Source organism: Coenobita brevimanus, chromosome 105, assembly GCF_032717465.1.
Source record: "Coenobita brevimanus isolate Jiangsu-jjx chromosome 105, ASM3271746v2, whole genome shotgun sequence".
Classification (NCBI taxonomy): domain Eukaryota; kingdom Metazoa; phylum Arthropoda; class Malacostraca; order Decapoda; family Coenobitidae; genus Coenobita; species Coenobita brevimanus.
The window spans coordinates 26,332,963-26,357,756 of record NC_137058.1 but is presented as its reverse complement, the minus strand read 5'-3'; the positions used below and the strand labels follow the sequence as shown (position 1 = coordinate 26,357,756).

Below are 24,794 nucleotides of genomic sequence, written 5' to 3'. Positions count from 1 at the left end.
TTTACTGGTGTTAGGCTTAGGTTAGCTTCCTTGACAGATGTTAAGGCATTTAGATTGCCTTTAAATCTGTTTTTGGGCTCATCTGGGTGAGTTTTGGACTTGGTTTGGGGGGAAACCCAAGGCTGGTAAATGGTCCATACTGAATTACACATTAAAAGTACCCCGATATACAATATCCCGCCTAACGATGGGGTTTTACCTAACCAATCAGATCGTTAAACCGAGGCATGCACATATCAGAGTTATTCCAATGATGCAAACATAGAAGATACACATAATTAAAGTCAATGAACCTATGTAAGGAATGACTACATATATTATGGGGACAGTTGTTAGTGCTCACCTCAACTCCATACACAACAGCATCCTTATTTCCCGCTACTTTCGAGACCACACCTTCAACCTCAGTGGACGACACATTTTCACCACGCCAACGGAATGTGTCGCCAGTGCGGTCACGGAAATACAGGTATCCGAGCTCATCCATTACCAGAATATCACCTGTAATGTTAAAAAGGTCTCACTTCATACTTGATTTATACTGGAAATTGTATTTGGCTTGTTTTCACCTCAAGGAACTGGGCCACTCCAACAACTTTAAATCCAAACTCAGGTTGCATGAAATTTGGTGACCCTTAGTTACAAGGCAGGAATAAGTTTCCTTGGACACTACTGCTGTATTATTTTCACTTTACAGAAATAGGTCACTCCTGGTCTGAATAGTAAGTTGCTGCAGCATGAAATTCAGTGAGTCTTAGTTCTGAGATACGAATGAGTCTCCTTGGTTAATAGTCATATCAACCCTTTAGTGTGAATATGCTTGGCCATCAACGGAGCTGAAAGGAGTTAAAGATCTTTGTCAGGTTGGAGCAAATGTGTTACAGTGAGATATGTGGTTGTTCCCGAGACAGTGAGAAATAACCAACAGCATCCTCAATTACATATACTGTACCACATACTGCATGATGAGGCAGCTGGACACTTAGCAGGGAACCAGGCACACACTTATCTGGAAACTTTCCTATATAAAATCTATAAATCTTTAATTTTCTGACCTTTTTTGGTGTGAAACTGTATAGCTCTAAGTCCCCAGCAATAACAGACCTAAAAATCAACAATTAGAAATGGGAAAAACTAGTTCACTATGCCTTGCAAGCATATAAGTGATTTTTTCAAGAATTCGCCTAATCCTCAACACTGGAAACACTAAGGGTAAGTTACTTAGGTTGCAGGGTAGCTAGAGAACTCTACTTAGGCTCATTCACTAGACATTATCAAAGGTAGGACAAGAACGAGTAACACGTTTCTACAATTAAGCATTACCAGGTAATGGCAATGTTTAACTCAAAGGGGGTAACCGAGCACTTTGGGGAGGGGAAACTGGGCACATTAACTAATTATCATTATTTAGTTTCTAAATATGTCTCAAAGACTCCTTGTCATCTGTTGCTATATTGATAAGTCTCAGGGATGCACCAAGCTCTGAATCTAAAAGACTCTGTTTGCTCATTTGCCCACAGAACCGCAGTGATGGTGTGGAACTACAAGATTCTGGGTAGCAGGGGTACAAATGTCTTTTCTGCTTACCATGATGTCACCCAAACCTTGAAAAAACAACCAAACCTAGTCTAGAAACCATATACTTCGACTAATGTGTTTCTAAGTTTGTTTAATCTGTTGTATTAAAAGTTTCCATTGCGTCAGTCTACGGAAGAAACAGGCGTACTCCTGATACACAGGATTATACCAATTTGAGTTCTTTATGTACTGCCATGATTAACATGTAATGCCTGATTAAGTTCATGTTTTTAGTAGCAGTCAACTGTAATGATCCCCTTTATACTGTCAAAGAAGTTGCATTTCTTATCAGTATGTTCCATGATGACAGGAATCTTTTGTGGCACCATACATTTTAGGCACCAAGTGTTAGAACTGTCTATTTTAGGTAAAGAAATCTGAAAATAGTAATACCTGCCTAAGTTTATGTTATTTAGTAGCAGTCAACAGTAATGAGCACCTTCACACAGTAATAAAAAGGTCTGGGTGCCTGGTTGCCCCACTACGTGAGGTAAACGGGCACCCACCTTGTTTTATTTCTGAGCAAGTTGTTTTTTGATCCTTCAGTATGTGTCTGGTTCCAAAACGCAGCCCCTAAAGGAGTCATTTAAAAACATTTTTCACTTTTTTAAACATTCTTGCCAATCTCAATAACACTGAACAAAATGAGGTGAAAACTGAGCCCAGTTGCCCCATCTTATGGTATTTATTCACCAACTATTCAAGTCCTCAGAATCCTGACACCACTTCAAATGTCTAACCACCCACACACAGTTTTTCCTTTATAGATGGACTTCACATTACGGACCACATTGAGTCAATCCAATGATTTTCAAATTCAAAATGGAGTGCTAAACCCATATCACACGCTCCTTTATACAGTACATAATTCATCCAACCAACTCTATCTTTAATCACTTCCCTAGCCTTGCCAACCTCCATATCTTGCTTTCTTGAACACTTAACAGCACGAAGAAAATGGGTAAATAAAACCAAATATCAAACATACCGGACTTGAAGGTAGCATCACCCTTCCTTACAACATTCCACAATATCGTCTGTGTAGCATTCATGTCTGAACAGCCATGGAAGTTTAACTCATTTCCGAAGGCCCAGCAGTCCTACTAAATGCCACATACCTTCACATACCACTAGTTTGGCAACAATACTATATCTAACCTCATTACAGGTCAACCTTGGTATATAATCAACTGTTCTATGATTCTTTATTTCTATGATCTTAACATTTTAGCACCCTTTTCTTCCATGTATAATTGCCACTTTTGCTGATATGACTGCTTTGGTCCTCTATTAAGCAAATCTTTTTAATACAAGATTACCATTTTCACTGATACCATCACTACAACCCCTACCTTCAATGTATGATTAAATGTTAGCTGATCTTCCATGAAGGCCACCCAACAGTACAGCAGGGCTGATCTGCACTTTAAAATGTCTTCCCAGAGTCTACCTTACTGAGTAGGTTAAAGAAGGCTTTACCTAACCCCTCTACTCAAAAACAACTCTACGTTTCATTTATACAGGCTCCAACATGCTTGCCTTGGCCACCTAATGGCAGCTCTCAATGCTGTTCAATCTCTGGCAGCCTCTCTATTCCGTCCTTTAATCCTGAGGTCACACTCTATGACCTTCTCGTAGACCTTGTTTGGTCTGCCTCTTGAATCCTTACCCCCGGTGTTTTCACACTTTCTGCACCAAACTGTCATCCCTCATCCTCTCCACATGCCCAAACCATCTCAATCTACCTCTCCACATCACAATACCAATACACCCCAGTCCCATCCTCCTTCTTAACTCTTCCATCATAAACCTAGTCCTCCCAGGTCTCGCATTCAAGAAAGCACAGCACATCCATCTAATCATTGTCATTTTTGTATGTCTGAGCCTGCAAATAGCTACATCAGTACCAAAAAGCAAATGTTACACATACCAGACTTGAAGGCAGCGTCGCCCTTCCTTATAACATCCCGTACTATCTTCTTCTGTGTGGCGTTCTTGTCTGCATAGCCATGGAAATCTCGGGCTGGGTCATTTCTCTTGATCAGACCCACAAACTCACCTGGCTCTCCTGATGGTACAATGATCATCATCAGCATCACACTTATCCTGACTCTTACTCCCACCTATAACAGTGATGTCTAATTACAGTACCAAATTTTTCCAAACAACTGGCTGTGTAATTTGGAGGGAAGTTGGCAAATTAGCTTTACAGGAACATGTGTTACTTAAATGAACATTTTCTCTTTAATTTACCATGGGCTTAAAAGTAAAAAGGATTATCAAAATATCTTATAACCTTAACAACTTCCATCAGTCATCGATATAATCACTACAGAGCCCTTATTAATTTCATAAGTGCAGTACCAAAATTAAGCCATTAAGCCTGGGGATGTCTTTTCATTCTATCCTTGCCATCTCCTAATGATTTTATTCAGCTTAGGACAGATGTTTCAAACTGCAAGAGTTTGATACAGCCTTAATAAACCCCTTCAGGACAAAAGGCTTTTCCAAAGTTGAATAAAATAATTTAGTATCAACAATAACACACTAAGTATAAATTAAAAGAAGTCACCTGCTTTCCATCATCAACCCAGTCCCTTTTTTTTTCCATGTATAGATGTGGTGAGGTCGGATTCAGAAAGCATGGAGAGAGAAAAAGACAATAAAGAAAGAAATAATGAACAACATGCCTAATGAAAATGGGCCACATACTCATCTGATCACCATTCAGACATGAAATTTTGATGTCACCTCAAAAGCATAATCATCTGCACATTTTCTTTTTATCTTCTCTTTTGTGGGAATAGCTTCCCATGGTGGCACAGAAATAACCAGATGACTCCACTGGCTGCTCATACAAATGTTCCTCATCTCCCTTCCTGTCTACTAAAAGGACGGTAGGCTGCTGGAGGAGGACATCTTCATCCTCCAGTCCACAGGGTTCATATTCAGATGAGTCAGGGATTACGATAACAACATCTTACCAGCATGCCCACTGAAAATGGGCCACAAACTCATTCAATTGCCATTCAAGCCCCTGGAATCCAAACTCCATCGCACAAGCATAAACATCTGCACATTTACTTTATTTTACTTATCTATTTACAGTATTTTTTTTAATCCCAACTTCGTCTCACAAGCATAACCCCGTGTGTGTGTGTGTCAGAGGGGAGGTGGGGACCTAACTAACCTACCACAACAGGGAGGCTATTCTTACCTGGTCCACACTGGATGCAAAGTCCTTTATTGTCCCGGTATGGCTCCCCAGTGGTTTGGTCTACCTTCACCAAATACACAGGTAGGACAAATCGTGCCACCACCGGCACAAACCCACAGGCACCAGGCTTCCCCTCCATGTTGACTGTATAGACGAAGATGAAGACCACAGTTAGGAAACACAGAATCATCATCATCATCACTGTCACACTTACCTTCAAAAATACCAATCAGACTGAGTCAATCTGACCACTGTCAAGTTAAACAAGGGATAACAAACCTTTGTTATGCATTCTTCTGTACAAACTTGATCACTAGTCAGTTCCCTACTCTCACTGGTCTCCATACTTCTCTTTCTCACAAATTCATCCTCTAGTATGACAATCATGATGAGGCACTGAAGAAGAGTGCACGCTGAGTGGTGCAGCTGCAGAATCCACCCATGAGGCAAACCTCCTCATATTTCACTGCCACTTGCCATGGGAAGGACCCCGGTGTGACCCTGGTGAGGCGCTGTGCACCACAGGGTGGCACTGGATCCCTGCACAGTGCATGTACTGTACTGTACTGTACCTGTAAAACGGTCCCACAAAACAAGAGAAGAGAGGCCTAGTCCCCATCTCATATCTTGGCTTGCATTCTTGCCAACACAGAAAGCTCCCTAGCACCTCTTCATTACCAGTTAATTTCTCCATACGGTATGTCCATGTTCCCGTCTCAGATGTTCATTGTAAAGACTGTCAATTGCAGAAAAGCAAAATTATCATGAAGGGGAATGTGAATGTATAACATCCAAATATATCACTATGGGAGAGTGTACACAAATATGAGCATGTACCTAACATAAAGAAACAAAAGGCATTTAAACTCACTGATATTAGCAATGCCCTCAGTGGCCCCGTAGAACTCAGCAATACATGGGTTGTTGAAACGGGCAGTAAACTGTTCCCAAATCTGTGGTCGCACACCATTGCCAAACATCACCCTTACCTGCACCAACAAACCACATTAATACTCTGTTCACTTTAACCTGGCCTAAAATTGGCATCTTTCCAGCTGAATGCTGATCTGTAACAAGTGACTGATGCTGGAGAGGGACACTTCCATATGGTGGCACTGACATAATTAGGTGGTTCCATTGCCAAGTTATAAGAATGTCCCTCAGTTCTCTCCCTATCCCCCAATAGGAGGATGTTAAACTGCAAGAGGAAGGCAGCTTCAGCCTGCAGTCCAATAGGTTTATATTTCACATGAACCTGGGGCTGCAGCTACTAGAATATGGTGCTACACTCTGTCAACAACTAAGCCTAAAGCTGCCATCTTTTCATTCTGAACCCTGAGCTGCAACAAGAGATTAATGCTAGAATATCGCGTTATACTCTGTCCATTTACATTTGGCCTAAAATTGCCTTTTCTCCACCTTGAATGCTGAATTGTAACAAGAGATTAACAGAGAATATGGCACATTACAGTATTAAAAAAAAAAAAAGGGGGGGGGGAGATGATGATACTTTTAAGCACATGGCAAAGAATACATCAGGCTTTTCTATACTGATGCAATAATGTAGGATGAATATTTATAAAACAATAATCATAAGCAACCCACAAATGTTCATTTAACCTGGGGCTTACTTGCATCTCTGTGTAACTGGTTTTAATCAAATATGGGCCTAAGAGTTTTTACATGATCAAAATCATCATCATCATCATGACCTTTATCTACCTAAGTATGAGGTGAGGTACAGTAGAGAAAGCATGGCAAGAGAAAACACAACAGAGGGAAAATTATTCAACACCAAACATTCATTCACTTACTAAAAAAGTCTCCAGAGCTTTACTCATTCATATCACACGTTTTGCATTAGACCATTTTAAAGGGTTCCTCTTTGTTATGCGTCCAATACCCCAACACAGTTTTTATTAACATACAATGTGGAGATCCAGGGAACTGCCTCAGGGGTAAGAGATGGTGGTAAGATGGGCAATACAATGATGAAAATGAGGTAAAACTATGATACATATGAGTAAAATATTATCTATCTATCTATCTATTGCCAGACGCCTCAATCCCGTTTGGGGTGGCCACAAACAAATCGCCTCCACGTCGTCCTGTCCCCCGCCATTTCACTGCCCTGCTCCCAACTCACACCCTCCTCTCTCATATACCTCTCCATCCCATTCCTCCATCTCATCCTCAGCCTCCCCCTCCCTCTTCCCCCCTCCACCTCACTCACATACACTCTCTTCATCAGTCTTTCACCCTCCATCCTCTCCACATGGCCAAACCACCTCAGTGTGTTCCTCATAACACTTCCTATCACATACACATCCACGCCACAACGCTCCTTTATATCCCCATTCATCAGCCTGCCTCTCCATGTGACTCCACAGGCTTCTCTTAAATAACTGCTCTCACTCTTGACTTGTGTCCTTCCAACAATGTCCAAGCTTCACTTCCATACATAATGATATATGAAAAATGAAAGTATATGCTAACCTTGTGCTGTGTGTCTTCTGGTTTAGGTGGAGTGTTGAGGAGGTAACGGCAGATCTCACCAACATACTGTCCCACCTAGATAAGTATACACTCAGTCAGTATTTACAACTATCAGTCGACAGTACCGCACTTGTATGGGTAAAGGAATGGGTGAGTGGGAAAACGAGACAGCGATTCAGTTCTCTATTCCCGCTTTCTCTCCCACCCATTCATATCCAATTGTCAAAATAAAACATTTATAACTGTAAGAGTATACTGTACAATAATGCAAAAATGTTCTAGATATAAGCATTTAGCTAAAACCAGTTTAAATCACTCAAATGAATTTTATCTTACGCAAAACTTTATAGGAAGAATACTGTAACACTGTATTTGAGTAAGTAGAACATAAACAGGGTGGTCCATATATAACACACCTGTTCTAGTCACCTGGGCAATTTCTCACATGTTGTAGGGAAGATTCATTCAGCATTATTAATATTTACCCTGTATCATTAATTCATTTCCTTCTCACAGTCACACTCAAACCAGCAGACTAAGCCATTCCTGTAATACATGAGATACTGCCAGGTAAATTCCAGATGGAGGGATATTTATGGACCACCCTCTCACGGATGGGGTCAAAAACAGGAGACCAAATACAAATAGATACAAATACACTAATCTGTCAAGAGGCAAATACAAATACTGATTTTACTGTGTTTGGTGGTAGGTGCGACTGCTCACCATCCACTTACTCCATGTAATGCTGCTCTCGGGTGCCTGCCCTTTCCTCTCTTTCTTCCTCCTTTCCTTCCTTCCTCTTCTGTCTTTCTTTCCTTCATTCTTTCCACTTCCTTCTGTCTATGGGTGACTACACTGAGTGACAAGCCAAATGGTTTCCTGTACACCAGGAAACCATTTACTATGCTGGGTGGTAACCATATACACAAATTACAGTGCCTGGTGGTTTAGTGGGTAATTATGGCTCTCCAACAGATCGAGTTGGTGCAGATTTATATCCAAGGGATGGTTGGGGTTATTGCTCATGTAATGCTACCAAGGGATGAGTAAGACTGGCCACTCTCATGTTAAATGTCAGAACCAACTTGCCTAACCCAGGGCTCCTACACTCCTCACGGAGCAACACTGGATTAGATGATGAATGAATGAATGAATGCAAGTAAAAATACAAATACGTGATTACTGTACAGTACCTGACTGTACTTGAAGCAAATATGGCAAATCATAGGATGAAATACAAGTACAGTATAAATACAAATATGCAACTTTTGACATTTTCAAATACAATTAAAAGTACAAATATTGATCTAACTGTATTTACAAATACAAATACATATTTGGCCCCATCCCTGCACCCTATATAAAACACCTTACAACAGAATACAGCATAAACAGAAGACACACCGTACAGCCATATTTTTTGCACTCCACCCAGTACTGTGAGGCAGAGAACTTGCGGCGGATCACAGCTGTATTGTTGAATACTAGAACCTGAGGAAGAACAATAAAGATTAAGATTATTGCCTTTCCACTACATGAGGGAGAATAAGCGACTGACTAGAAGAGAGTATGTGAATGAGGTGGAGGGGGAGAGAAAGAGGTGGAGACCAAGGATGAGATGGAGGAAAGGAATAGAAACATATATGAGAACAGCATGAGGCAGAGCAATATGAACGTGATTTATCTGTGGCTATCCTTTATTGGATCAAGGTGCTGGCAACTGAATGACAGACAGTCTGCAAGATGGTCATTAAGGCACACAATCAATTTTTTCTCAGTCCCAATCTTGCCCCTGACTGCAACACACAACCATCAAATTTACAGTGCTGGTCCCCATTTCAGTTTTAGATACTGGGTTAATGAAAACACTGACAAATCACTGGACTACAATGCAGTTTTGTTTTTACTGGAAAGAACTGGACCACTTCCAGTGCTTGAGTATCACATGCATGAAATTCAGCATGCCTTTATTACGAGGCAGGCATGAGACTCCTTGGTTACTATAGTCAATTTGTTTTTACCTGACAGAACTGGGCCATTCCCACACCCTGAGTATTATGCTGCAACTGAATGAAATTTGACGACCCTTAGTTGTGCGACAGGAATGATCTTGGTTACTAGTCAAAACAATTTTCCAGTCTAATTTAACATGGCCACCAACTGAGCTGAAAGTGGTAAGAGATCTTTGTCAGGTTCGAATAAATGCACTATAGTCAAATCAACCCTCCAAGCAAACTATACTTGGCCATTAACTGAGCTGAATGAGGTTAGGGATCTCTGTCAGGTTAGGAGGTGGGAGAGGGGTGGCTTCCACAGACCCTGGGAGGTACTACCATGAGAATATGTGGCTACAAACCTGGTAGCTAGCTGCACAATCATTACTTTTAGGCAGGAAAAATGTATGTGCATGTGATCTTTCTTCTAAGTAACTGTACACAGAGATAACCTCCAAGCTGAGATTCTAACATTGTTACAAATCTTTTTACACACCAAACTTTTTTTCTTTTTTTTTTTTAAGCATCCAGAAACTGGTGGGAAGCAATTACCTGGTTTTGGTATTATGTTTAGCTTCCAGCCCACAAGAAACATCAGCTATACCATGGCTAACTCCAACAGAACTTCCTTAGGGGTACACAAAGTACCATTTTTACCTTATCAGGAAAAATGTCCTATACTAATATTCACTCTGATGTACTCACCTGTCCCATGCCAACCATGCCTCCAGCAGTGTGGTAGAGGGGAAGGGGGTTGTAGATCACCTCATCGTCTCCTAGGGCAGCCATGTAATGAACCGCAGTGCTAAAGAACACATACCTGAAAAAAACATAAAATAAATAATACAGTAGTAACAACAGCAGCAGCACCCCTTTTATCATAACAGCGTCTGGATTGACTGTATCGGATATGTTTATGTGAAGCTACAGAACGTGGTGAATGTTTTTGGCGCATCAGAAAGAGCCAGGATTCCGGGGGCTTGAATGGTAAGTGAATGGAAACATGGCCCATTCAGCTGGATAAATTTCAGCTGTCTGGACGTTGCTATTCCTCGCCCTGCCCTAGGGTGGAAAGGATGTCCAGATGATGATGATGATGATGATAATTGTAACAACAATAAAAATAATACAGGCACATCAATCTTCTGGCACCCTTGGATCCAGAGCCTTGCCACAAGAACGATTTTGCCAGACAAACAGAGACAACATATGTCACATAAAAATTCAACAGGGACCAACATAGGTCACATATAATAATTCAACAAGCTGGTAGGGAATGATGGCCAGATCTATGCAGACCAAGCTTTGTCAACAACCGGAAGTGAGTTTCGACACTAAATGCCATTTCTGTATGGAGGTACTCCAGTGCAACATTCCACCAAAGAATCATGGCCCTGGCTTAATAATCTTCGGAGTCTTAGCATTTTGCGCAAGCAACGTTGTGATTTTAGCTATTTTCATTGTTTTTGCATTTTATGACCTTTGACACCTGACCTGGCCAATGTAGCACATAGGTGTACGATAGAAAGCTGCAGTACTAGTCAATGTCCATAGGCATGCAAACTTATATTCAATTCCATCAAGCTGCTGGGGAACTATGAGGGCATTTTTGAAAACCGGTAGTGGTTGCTAGGGATGCTGAGGCCAATCATCGCAGGGTTGTCACTTGAAAACTAGAGAAGAGAGGAGAAAAATGGATGGCACACTCCCAATAAGGAATATCCTCAAGATTACGCCTAAAGAAGCCAGAGCATTCTATGCCCATTAATAATGCTTCTACAACTCAAAACGTGAAAATTACAAAAAAAGCAGGTTTTTGGCCCTGGCCTAGCAACCTATACCTTGCAGACACAACTAGATGGTCACAATCGGTTAACTCTGATGGGCAGAACTGCCTGCCACAGTTAAATAAGAAAGAATACAAGAACACAAGAAAGAAAATGCAACTAACAATAAGGGCAGCATGGAGCTGGCCAAAAATACACCTTTGACCTGCTATCCTTCAGTGTAATCACACTCATGTTCAAATTTAAGTTCCTTATGGAAAAACTGAGCCTGGTTCATTTCAAGCTACCTAACAAGTCCACTTCATCTGACAATGACAGAACCATTCCACCATCACGCAACCATACTTAGTATTCTTATTATCTTACAGAGTTTTTCTTATGTTTTCTGTCGAATCACTGTCGGTGTGGAACTTCAGTACTCTTCCCTTTGCACCATAAGCAGCTGATGAATCTATACCATGTGTCTCACAACTTCTGCACTGGAATAACATTGTCCATTTTTTTTTCTTATAGCTCTACCTTATCCTTCTTTTTTTCTTTTTTTTTAGCATAATAGAAATCTGTTACTGCATTAAATCCCCTGAATAGCTGTTAACCCCTAAAGACCACAAATCTCCCTGCCCCCCTATCCTCAAATCCGCAAAAAGGGTCCAATTTTTTAACTTTCCCCAAGATAACATTTTATCTTACAGGTTTCAAGAGCTTGAATTACACACCTGAAAATGTATGTTTCACTCTCATATGTCTGATGGTTACTGCATATTCGACCATCAAAAAGAAAAAAAAGTCACTCCTCACTATGAGCGAGAATGGGATGCCCTTGAGCAATAAGGGGGAATAGGGAGGTGGAGGGAGCATGGGGGCATCAGGAGGGGAGGAAGGGAGGAAATATGTCTGCCACACACACCCAATATGGTCTATTGGGGGTATGAAGGGTAGTTTGTGTGGGAGGGGACACAGAGGGCACAAGGTGGTGGAGAGACAGCCTGGGGAGGGAGGGGGTCCCCACACCCAGGGAGGGAGTGGATCATGCCTCCCACGACCTGATTTCTTAGTTCTCATTGGCCAGGTCCCATATATGTCAAAAAAAGAGGCAGTGCTACATACCGCCAGTTTTGGTAGCCTCTGTACCATCGACTGCCATAGGACTTTATGAGACATTTTCCGTAACTGTCGTTCAACAGTCATAGGTCTTTAGGGGTTAATATACCATTCTTACCAGATAGGCGAGTGAAAAAACAGAGGAGTCTCCTAAATAAAGCATTTCTAAACACCGAATTCATAATAAGCAGCAACATCATGCAACAGTTTGCAGTATCAGTTGTTTACCAACCACCAAACCAACTGAATGCGTCAGTTTATCACACACTCTAAATCCACACTTACGGCTTTCAGAGGAATGTTTATAAAAACTCCCAGTAGCTGTGGTAATCAAGGAATAATGAAAAGTAGCCTGTGAAAGACTCATTTCAATAGAAAATAGAGAAATGATTCCACCAATAATAACAAACTCACGATCTGAAGTTAAGCAATTTTGGTACACATGTAATACAGATAATTAACTGCAGAATTGTGAGTGCAAGAAGTGAGTGGAAAAAAAAAACAAAATTGGGGTATTCATGGAAGTTGGCTGGTTGCCATCAGCAGTGTTTAAGAACAGTCTCTCCAACTGGCTGTGTTTTTTATCTACCACCACTCTGACTGGATTTGTCAATGTATCATGCATTCTAAATCCTCATTTTCAGAGGTAAGGTTATAAAAATGCCCAGTAGCTGTGGTAATCCAGGAGTAACAAGTAACCTGTGAAAGACTCATTTCAACAGAAAATATGGAGTGGCTGTGCCTGTTTGGTAAGCTCAATGAATTAACAATTCTTATAACAACACAGAGGCAGCAATGGGTGATGACGAAACTGTTTCTGTTGCCTCCAAACTGAACTCTGAGGAGTTTTAGAGGGAGAATGATGATGAGGAAACAGCACAGAGGCAGCAGCAAACTCTCTTTGTGCTGAGAGACTGCAGTCCACCTCAAGCCTTGGAACCCCTCCCCTCACATCCCGGTTGTTTCAGCTGCAAGCCAGTTCGGCTGTAGCGCCCTAAGGTGGCAAACGGCCAAATTGCCTTCGGCCAAAATATAGGTTAGGTTAGGTACAGCCTAAACATCTTTGGCCTAACAGGATCACGGCCGAAAATAAATACTGTATGGCCAGAAAGCCCCGAAATCCTCCCCCCTCCCCCATTGATTCAAGCAATGTTGTCAGTCAGAGTCAAGTAAGAATCTTACAATACTGTTCATTTCCATTAATTATGCTTTACTTATTTCTTTTCCAGGTTGTCAATGTCTGCTGATGACCAGTTTTATGTAGGTTTCAGGGAAAGGGGGGCAACTTTTTCAAGATGACAGACTCATTAAGTAATTTTCTCCATAAGACTAGTTATTTCTAACTTGCCAACGGCCATACCACGTTGAGTACACCGCTTCCCGTCCGATCAGCGAAGTTAAGCAACGTTGGGTCTGGTTAGTACTTGGATGGGTGACCACCTGGGAACACCAGATGCTGTTGGCATCCCTACGTGTCAAGTGGGGTTGGTGGAGGATTAGTGCCCCTCCCTGTAAAACAATTAACTCTAAGCCCTCGGCCACCCCGTTTGGGATACATGGCGTCTGACAATGGATGGATGGATGGATGGGTGAAATTCTCAAATCATGGCCTGTGCCCAGTCTCATAAGACAGTGATTTAGGAGATTCTGGTGTGCATGAGAAGACATGGGAGGCAAGTGCAGCTGGTCACTGGGTTGCTATGTATCAGTTACTATGGTAACAGCATGCCTTGCAGCAACTGGCTTCCATACACAAATGACCCTGGAATATAATAACGCTTTATGCACTTTACCATCATCATCATCATCTAATCCTGCACTGCCCCATGAGGAGTGTAGAAGCCCTGAGATAGGCAAGTTGGTCATGGCATTTACGAAAAGAGTGACCAGCCTCACTCATCCCTGAGTGTCATTACATGAGCAATAAACCCCAACCACCCCTTGGATATAAACCTGCACCAACTCAATCAGTTGGAGCACTGTAATTACCAACTAAACCACCAGGCACTGGGTTACCACCCAGCTTGTCACTCAGTGTAGAGTCACCCGTAAACAGAAGGAAGAGGAAAGAATGAAGGAAAGAAAGAAGAGAAAGGAAGGAAAGAAAGACAGAAGAGAGGAAAGGCCAGGCACAGGAGAGCTGCACTACACTGATTGAGTAGATGGTCAGCACCCCCACCTACCACCATATGCACTTTACACTCATAAAGTGCCTCAGTAGATACTAGTGACGATAATAACCTTTTTTATTTCACTGTCGTTGCAATTAAGAATGAACTGAAGTGGTACTACAAAGTTGTACTTAAGGGTAAACTTAATTAAAAGAATGGGAAACTGATGGGAAGTGTCATGTTCACAGGAACAGAAATTGATGGTTAGGAATGTTTAATTGTAAGAATTTTGTATTCACAAACAAAACACACTGATAACAATGCTGGCTCACAGTTAGTTAGGAGAAATGTGAGAGAAAAAGGTTGTCTGGTTCACAATCGAGAGCAGCAGGAACGACATAAACATTGCTGATCCAGTCCCTCCATTCATAGGGTTATTATTCAGGTATTAGGAAAAAAAAAGTATAAAATTGTGGGCCCTGAACCAATTAACATTTATTCCCTTTTATTGCTTTATCCGGTTACTGAGGGATTTCGTCACTGCAGTAGTATGGCGGACCAATTAACCACAATCAAGGAGGTTTGACTGTATTAAAACAGACTGGTGTTTATGCTTGACACCACCACTGACACTTACATTTTTCACAGAAGCCATAGGTAGAGTTAAATGTAAGTAAAATGGGAAGAATGAGACAAAATACAAGGATCAACACCAAGACATGCAATGTAAGCAGTCCAAGTAAGTACGCATTACACCCAACACTATCTGTGGCCACCTGGTAAACTAATTTGCTGGCAAGGGAATTGCAAGTACCCTTGTAACTTCGTCCTGATTAAAAGAAGTGCTGAACCATCTGATGCTGGAAAATTGGTGATGTACCTGTAATACAGTAAGTTTTTGTTACAAGTCAACTTGAACATTATTTTGTACTCTCAACTCGTTCAGTTCAGATATGACTTTCATTTTATTCTTGTTATTTGCAGACAATTTCCCTATCCCCTGAAAGGAGGATGGTGGACTGCATGATGAAGACAACTTCAGACTGCAAATCACTGGGTTCACAATTCAGATGAGGACAATGGGGCTACAACTGTTACTGCTGCTACAGACAACTTTACCCAGTTAGGAATGACCTCTCAACTTACAAGAAAATAACCACATTGTTTATCGTATTGTATCATTTATAAAGATTTCAACATGCCTGTATGGGCCAGCCTTGGTTATCTAAAGGTGGCTCTCCATGCTGCTTGATCTCTGGCAGCCTCACCATTCAGTCTCTTATTCCTCAGGTTACACTCTATAATCTCGTACCAGGTATTTTCTGGTCCTGCTCTCGCAACCCGACCCCCAACGTTCACATCTTTCTCTGCACCCACTTGACGTTCTCCATCCTCTCAACATGTCCAAACCATCTCAATCTACCAATAATACTGATAATACAGTAAATATGATCCATCCATCATCCAATCCTACATTGCCCCATGAGAAACATAGGAGCCCAGGGCTAGGCAAAATGGTCCTGACATTTAAGATGCCTAATTGGCATTACATAAGCAATAAACCCAACCACCCCTTGGACATTATAATAATCATAATAATAATAATAATCACCATCATCATTCGGATCTCCTTTCCCACATTAGGGCGGGGGGGAGGAGTAGCAACGTCCAGACAGCCCAAGTTTGCCCAATTCAATGGGCCACACTTCCATTCACTCATCATTCAAGCCCTCAAAATCCTGGCTCCATCAGACAGGCCCAAAAAAATTCACCACATTCCATAACTTAACATATACCAATCTGACAGAGCCAATCCAAACACTGTCATGTTAAAAAGGGGTGCCAAATCCCTAATCATGCACTTCCCACAACATTCATCCATCCAGTTCGGTCTCTTGTCAGTCCCCTAGCATCATCAACTTCCATACTTCTCTTCCTCACACACTCATCCACCATATTCCTCCACCAACTTCTTGGCCTACCTCACCTCCTCCTACCTTCAAATTCACTCAGATAAACCTTTCTCACCACCCTACTGTCATCCATTTTCTCCACATGAACAAACCATGCCAGTACACTCTTCGATTCTAGTGTCCACAGAACTCCTTACTTTGCATCTCTCACGTATCACATTATTTCGAATCCTATCCACTCTCTGCACTCAACATATATTTCTCAGCAGTCCCATCTCCACTGCTCTTACTCTTGACTTTTCATTTTCATGCTACACCATAGTCTCACATCCATATGTTAAACTTGGCACTAACATTCCTTCACGTAAGCCTCGTGCAGCTGCAACACTCAAGCCTCTATTTCTTATTAAGGCTTTCATAGCACCAGCTACCTTCCTTCCTTGTGCCACTCAAGGAAGGAAAGTAGCTTCCGTTGCACATTTTCCTTTCTTTTCTATCACTGTACCCAGATTCTGAACTCTCTTACCAATTCCAGTCTCTCTCCATTCACTGTAACATCACAATGGGAGTCACCTATCTCAATAACCATAACTTTATACATTTACTCTCAAGGAACGACACTCACAGACATCTACAGAACTCTCCATTAGTCTACCAAGTTCTTGTTTGATACAGTATTTGCAAGTAGGACTGCATCATCAGCATACAACAAATTTGAGATATTCCAGCCATCACCATTCACTGCCAAAACCATCCCTCTCTCCACTACTTGTGTTTTTACTTCTCTCATCACTCCATCCATATACATATATACTGAACTACCATGAGGACAACACGCAACCTTGTTGCATGCCTACAATGATCGTGAACCTTTCATTTAGATGCCCATTTATCCTTACACATGCCTCACTACCATCATAAAAACTCTTGATGGCACCTAGCAACTTACCATCTACACCACACATGTGCAAAACTTTCCACAATCCTTCTCTGTCTACTTTGTTGTTTACTCTTTCCAGATCCATAAATAATGTATCATAAAAACCTTCCTGTCCTTCTCACATGCCTTCACCACTATCTGGCTCACAACAAAAATTTTATCTACACATTCTCTACCACTCCTAAAACCACCCAGTTTGTTACTCACTAGGACCTCTGATATCTCTCTTCTTTCTCTGAAATAATTCTTCATATGCCTTCCCTACAACAGTCAACAGACTTATGCCATGATAATTCTTGCACTCACTTCACTCACCTCTACTTTTGTACAGGGGTACAATCACTGCCTTTTTCCACTCTATTGGCAGTTTCACTCATTCATACCTTCTTACATATCTCCATCAAGCACTTCATTCTGCTCTCTCCACTACATTTAGTCGTCTCTGCATTCACCTCATCAACCTCGGCTGCTTTCCCATTCAGCCATTTCACAGCATTCTTCACCTCTGCAAGTCTCATGTTTCCTGGCACTGCATTCCTTCTCTGCAAACTCCCCAAACCAATCATGTTTACAGCCACTCTGCTCTCTCTACTCCCATTCATCAGACTTTCAAAATATTCTTTTCATCTAGTCCTTACTTCGTCCCCATGGGTTAATAATCTGCCACTTACATCCTTCACACTTTCACATCTTTCCCCTGTCACTTCAACATTTCCACACCTCTTTCCAGAGTAACTTCCTATTTTCACAGTAATTTGCTTTCATTTTTCTTCTTAGATCATCATTTACCTCCACTTTTTTCCACTTCACTAGTTTCTTTACATGTGTCTTGCTCTCAATATATTCAGTTCTTACTTCAACTGAACCCCTGTCTTGTATCCACTCTAGCCATTTCTTCTTTTCCTCCACTGCCCTCTTAACCTCTTCATCCCACCATGTCGTACCTTTCTACTTTGTTGTTACTCTTGCCACTCCACACACCGTTTTTGCAATCCTAACTAAGCAATCCCTATATACATTCCACATGCTGTCAAGATCCATTTCATTCCAATTCACTGATTCTAACTCCTCCCCTAATCTGGCCCTGTATTCATCTGCCATTTCTTTGATTCTCAGTTTCTCGACTTTCAGTCTCTCTCCCTGACTGCTCCTTTCTCTCTTGGTCCACCTCACTCCTCTCAGCTTGATCTTGCATACCACAGTCATATGATCTGACAAACCTCCACATCGTCCTCTCACTGCCTTCGTAATAGCAATACTTCTAAGCACTGATTTCTCTACAAGCACGGAATCAATCAAGCCCCTTTCAACACGATCTCCCTCTGTACCATGCATATTTATGTGTATTTTTATGTCTGAAGTAAGGATTACAAATGCACAACCTCCTTTCCTGACACATGTCCTTCAGTCATTTTCCATTATCATTCTCTCTTGATACTCAATTACTACCCATATTCATTCACAGGACCAGTGCTTACTCTCCTTTTCGTATCGCCCATTACAAACACTTTATAATTCCTAGGCTTTTCTCCTACTACTTCATCCAGCTCATCCCCAAACCCGTCTTGCTCTGTCAAACACCTATCATCACACAGTGCATATGCTACAATCACTGCCACTTTCGTCTTCTCGAACTTGAACTTGACATACATACATCTCGAGCTGACACATTAGGAATCTCTCATTCCACTATGCCACAATTCATTCATCAATGACCGTACACATTTCACACGTTCTCACTCCTCCACTTCAAACCCTTTCATCTTTGTTTCACTCAATGATGTCACAGCATACAGTATTTAGCACTCTTGAACACATTCACTGCTTCCATGATCTTGCTCTTTTCATTCACACCTCTCACATTCCTACTGGCCATGCAAACCTGTCTATTTGGATGGGGCCCCTCAGCAGGTACTGGGCCCTCTGAGGCTCTCCAAAACGTCTGCCATGATTTAGTGATTTTAGTTAGGGGAATCTGGGGGACACTTAACCCAGCCAAAAACTCCGGTTATATGGTTACCACCCAGCATAGTAAATGGTTTCCTGGGCACAGGAAAGCATTTGGGTTGTCACTCAGTGTAGAGACCATAAGAAAACACTATGTTCAGTGAGTGGATGATGGATGCCCCCATAACAAAATCATAATAATAATAATTTGTGGCAGGTGGGGGCACTCACCATCCACTCACTTGATGTAGTGCTGCTGTCGGGTGTCTGCCCTTTCCTCTCCTCCATCCTTCTTTCCTTCCATCCTCTTCTGTCTTCCTTTACTTCATTCTTTCCTTGTCCTTCTGCCTATGGGTAACTTTACACTCCCTCTTCTGTCTTTCTTTCCTTCATTCTTTCCTCTTCCTTCTGCCTGTGGGTGACTCTACACTGAGTGACAAGCCAAATGGTTTCCTATACACCAGGAAACCATTTACTACGCTGGGTGGTAACCATATAACCAAATTTTGGTGCCTGGTGGTTTAGTGAGTAATTATTGCGCTTCTATTGGATTGAGCCGGTGAAGATTTATGTCCAAAGGGTGGTTGGGGTTGATTGCTCATGTAATGCCACTCAGGGATGAGTGAGGCTGGTCACTCTCATCTTAAATGTCGGGACCAACTGCCTAGCCCCGGGCTCCTATGCTCCTCATGGGGCAATGTAGGATTGGATGATGGATGGATGGATGGATGATGATAACAATAATACTGTAATAATAATAATAATAATAATAATCCATCACCCATCCATAATCCAATCCTACGTTGCCCCATGAGGAGTGTACGAGCTCAGGGCTAGGCAGTTGGTCCTGACATTTAAGATGAGAGTGACCAACCTCACTCATCCCTGAGTGGCATTATGTATGCAATAAACCCCAACCACCCTTTGGATATAAACCTTCACTGGCTCAATCCGATTGGAGCACAATAATTACCCACTAAACCACCAGGCGCCAATATTTGGTTATATGGTTACTACTCAGTGTAGTAAATGGTTTCCTGGTGTACAGGAAACCATTTGGCTTATCACTCAGTGTAGAGTCATCCGTAGGCAGAAGGACGAGGAAAGAATGAAGGAAAGAAAGACACAAGAAGATGGAAGGAAAGAAGAATGGAGGAGAGGACAGGGCAGACACATGAGAGCAGCACTACATTGAGTGAGTGGATGGTGAGTGCCCCCACCTACCACAAAATAATAATAATAATAATAATAATAATGATAATAATAATAATCATTCATTCATTTATTCATTACTTAATCCAGTTTTGCCCTATGAGAGGCGTAGGAGCCCTGGGCTAGGCAAATTGGTCCTGACATTTAAGACGAAAGTGGCCAGCCTCACTCATCTCTGAGTGGCATTATGTGAGCAATAAATCACAACCATCCCTTGGATGTAAACCTACATAGGCTCAATTCAACTGGAGCACCATAATTACCTGCTAAACCACCAGGCACCATAATTTGGTTATATTGTTACCACCCAGCATAGTAAATGGTTTCCTGGTGCAAAGGAAACCATTTCGTTTGTCACTCAGTGTAGAGTCACCCAATAATAATATGAGGATGATAGTGGTACAGTACCCTTAGGTGGCATAATGTATTTTTACCTGTAACACAGACTAAAAAATAAAGAAACAAAAAAGGTACAATATGCACTCATAAAATAGATGTTTTCTTACATTAAAAATAAGCTTTAAAACTACAACATACTCTTATCACTTTAACCTTGCTTGAAGCTGACATGTTTCCATCTTGATGCTAACAACAGAATATGATGTCAGTCATGAAGAAGTTCCACAGAATGGATCTTGAGCTGTATCACTGTCTCTTGCTGCCAATGAACTAAGTGAAGTAAAATGCAAAAGGATAAAAATCTGGGCCAAGTTAAGGTGTAAAAGGTGTAACTATGGATCAATATGCCCTACCCCTGGGGGCAGTTTTTTTTTTTCAAGAATACTCCACCAGTATCCCTGCTTGTCGTAAAACGCGACTAAAAGGGTTGGCAGAGGGTTAGTGTCCCTCCCCGGAAAACAATTAACTAAAAAAACAAACAATAAGCCTCGGACAAGGGCTGACCAAAAGATGACGACCTAGGACCAGACAAAGGACATGGTAATCGGAACATGGAATGTAAGGGGAGCGAATGATGAGGTAAAAGAGAGAGAGATTGTCCAGGTGCTTGAGGGTACGAAAGTTGATGTATGTGGAATAACTGAAACTAAATGGAGAGGTGATAGTGTGAGAGAATGGGAGTATGGATGGGGTATATGTGCAAGAGTAGGTGAGAATGAGAGGGCAAAAGAAGGAGTATGTATAGTTGTGAGTAAAAGATGGAAGAAGAGCATAAGAGAGTATGGATCAGTTGGGTCAAGGATTGCGTGGGTAAGATTGAAAGTTGGAATACAAATGTGGGCGACTGTGTGTGTGTATGCGCCAACGCAAGATCGTGCAAGCAGGGTGAGAGAAGAGATCTGGACAAATGTGGAAGTGTGCATGGAAAAGTTTGGAAGGAATGAGAGAGGGTTTTTGATCGGTGATATGAATGGTAAAGTAGGGAATGTGAAGGTGGATGGAATAGTTGGTGAGTGGGGTGGGCCTGCTGAGATAGTTGAGAATGGGAGTGCATTAGTGGACATTTGTGCTGGGAGGGGGTTGGTGATAGCCAATACTCTTTTTAGGCACAAAATGATCCACAGGTATACATGGCGAGTGATGAGAAGGGTGGGTGGTGAACTGAATGAAAGGAAGGCAATGATTGATTATGTGTGTGTGGATGAAAGGATGCGAAAATGTGTAATGGATGCAAGAGCTTATAGAGATTGGGGGAGTGGACTTTCTGACCACTACTTGGTGGTGGCCAGAATCAAGGTCCAATTGGGATGGAGAAATAGAAGAAGGGAAGGACGGGAAGAAGGAGTACATGTAAGGGTGGAAAGGTTACAAGAGGATGAGAAAAAGGCAGAGTATAAGAGAGAAGTGAAGGAACAATTGGGCAAATATGAATTGGAGCAGATGGGAGACGTGGAAGGTGTGTGTAAGATATTCACAGAAGAAATATGTGCAGCATGTGATGTGGTGTGTGGGATGAAGAGAAGATGGAGCGGGGTGTCAGGAACAGCGTGGTGGACTGAAGGGGTGAAACAGGCTGTGGCACAAAAGAAGAGAGCATACAATGAATGGATGAGAAATAGGGGCGTGGAAGAAGTTGAGAGGCGGAAGAGAGAGTTATATTTAGAAAGAAAGAGAGAGGTGAAAAGATTAGTAAGAGAGAGTAAGAAGAGACTGGATGAGGAATTTGGAAGGAATTTGAGTGTAAAGTGGAGGGACTGTAAGAAAATGTTCTGGAAATAGGTGAAAAGAGTAAGACAGGGTGGAAGTGAAGGTAGCAGGGGAGTGAAAGATAAAAATGGTAGATTACTAGTGGAGAACGGAGAACAAGTCAGCAGATGGAGAGAACACTTTAAGGAATTGTTGAACATAGAGGATGGAAGTAATGCGAGTACTGTATAAGTGGCTGGGGAATGGCTGGGAGAAGGAGGGAGGTGAGAAGACAGGAAGAAATCAGTAGGATAGAAGTTGTGGAAGCAATGAAGAAAGTTAAATTGGGGAAAGCCCCAGGAATTGATGGAGTGTGTGGTGAAATGCTGAAGCATGGGGGAGAGATTGTAGTAGAATGGATGTGGAAGATGTGCAGATTGGCCTGGGAGGAAGATAGAGTCCCGGTGGATTGGAAGTCAGGTATAATTATTCCCTTGTACAAAGGAAAAGGGGAAAAAGAAGTGTGTGGTAATCATGGGGCATTTGTTTATCTATCTATTGCCAGACGCTTCAATCCCGTTTGGGGTGGCCACAAACAAATCGCCTCCAAGTCGCCCTGTCCCCCGCCATTTCACTGCCCTGCTCCCAACTCACACCCCCCTCTCTCATATACCTCTCCACCCCATCCCTCCATCTCATCCTCGGCCTCCCCCTCCCTCTTCCCCCCTCCACCTCACTCACATACACTCTCTTCATCAGTCTTTCACCTTCCATCCTCTCCACATGGCCAAACCACCTCAGTGTGTTCCTCATAACGCTTCCTATCACATCCACACCAACACCACAACGCTTCTTCATATCCTCATTCGTCAGCCTGTCTCTCCACGAGACTCCACAGTCTCCTCTTAAATAACTCATTTCCACTGCTCTCACTCTTGACTTGTGTCCTTCCAACAATGTCCAAGCTTCACTTCCGTACGTTAGAGTTGGTATCACAATACTGTCATGTAGTAACTTTTTCACTTCCATGCTCACTTCCCTGTTTCTTATCACTGCTTTCAAAGAACCAGCAACCTTTCTTCTCTGCTGAACCCTTTCAAGCACTTCACCCTCCAAACCCCCATCCTTACTCATCAAACTACCCAAGTACTTAAACGTACTCACATTTTCCAATTCCTCACCATCCAACCTCACTGTACAATCACTAACTTCACCTCTCTCAAAGACCATCACTTTACTCTTCCCTACATTCACCTTTAGATTCCGTTTCTTACACACTCTCTCAAACTCATCCACCAAGCCAAGAAGCTCCCCTTCGTCTTCACTCAACAACACAGTATCATCTGCAAACAACAGTACGGGGAGTTTCCAAACACTATCTTCTCTCACCAGGGCCACTCCAACATCCACTACCCTACCTTGTACCTCTTTTATTACCCCATCCATGTACAGATTGAACAGCCATGGAGACATGACACATCCCTGTTTCAAACCAACTTTCAAAGAGAAAAATTCGCTTAGTTCACCTCCACATGCACTGCAGCCTTCGCACCATCGTACATACTCTTCACAGCATTCAACAACTTCCCATCAACTCCATATATTCTTAACACTTTCCACAAACCTTGTCTATCCACTCTGTCATATGCTTTCTCCAAATCCATGAAAGCCGCATACAACTTCTTTCCCTTCTCTAGAAACTTTTCCACTAAAGATCTAAGAATGAATATCTGATCTACACAACCTCTTCCCTTCCTAAAGCCTCCCTGTTCTTCAACTAATTTCTCTGTTCTTTCTCTAACTCTGTCAATAAGTATCCTACCATACACTTTTCCTATTATACTAAGAAGACAAATGCCCCTATGATTACCACACACTTCTTTTTCCCCTTTTCCTTTCTACAAGGGAATAATTATACCTGACTTCCAATCCTCCGGGACTCTACCTTCCTCCCAGGCCAATCTGCACATCTTCCACATCCATTCTACTACTATCTCTCCCCCATGCTTCAGCATTTCACCACACACTCCATCAATTCCTGGGGCTTTCCCCAATTTAACTTTCTTCATTGCTTCCACAACTTCTATCCTACTGATTTCTTCCTGTCTTCTCACCTCCCTCCTTCTCCCAGCCATTCCCCAACCACTTATACAGTACTCGCATTACTTCCATCCTCTATGTTCAACAATTCCTTAAAGTGTTCTCTCCATCTGCTCACTTGTTATCCGTTCTCCACTAGTAATCTACCATTTTTATCTTTCACTCCCCTACTAACTTCACTTCCACCCTGTCTTACTCTTTTCACCTCTCTCTAGAACATTTTCTTACAGTCCTTCCACTTTACACTCAAATTCCTTCCAAATTCCTCATCCACTCTCTTCTTACTCTCTCTTACTAATCTTTTCACCTC

At 42.0% G+C, this 24,794-nt stretch overlaps 1 protein-coding gene and 1 non-coding gene across 2 annotated transcripts in view; one reads left to right on the top strand and one right to left on the bottom strand.

Moving 5' to 3' along the window:
• Nucleotides 1–24,794, bottom strand: part of LOC145416291 (long-chain fatty acid transport protein 4-like) — a 45,511-nt gene that overhangs the window by 6,087 nt on the left and 14,630 nt on the right. The window contains exons 7-13 of the mRNA XM_080285290.1: nt 9,994–10,108; nt 8,699–8,785; nt 7,292–7,366; nt 5,667–5,784; nt 4,796–4,939; nt 3,509–3,646; nt 344–501 (exon numbers count right to left, since the gene is read on the bottom strand). Of these exons, the coding sequence (XP_080141416.1) occupies nt 344–501; nt 3,509–3,646; nt 4,796–4,939; nt 5,667–5,784; nt 7,292–7,366; nt 8,699–8,785; nt 9,994–10,108 (835 nt within the window). The remainder of the gene's footprint in view (nt 1–343; nt 502–3,508; nt 3,647–4,795; nt 4,940–5,666; nt 5,785–7,291; nt 7,367–8,698; nt 8,786–9,993; nt 10,109–24,794) is intronic.
• On the top strand, nt 13,523–13,641 carry LOC145416354 (5S ribosomal RNA). Its single transcript, XR_013900246.1, has one exon. It is a non-coding gene; the product is annotated as a 5S ribosomal RNA (ribosomal RNA).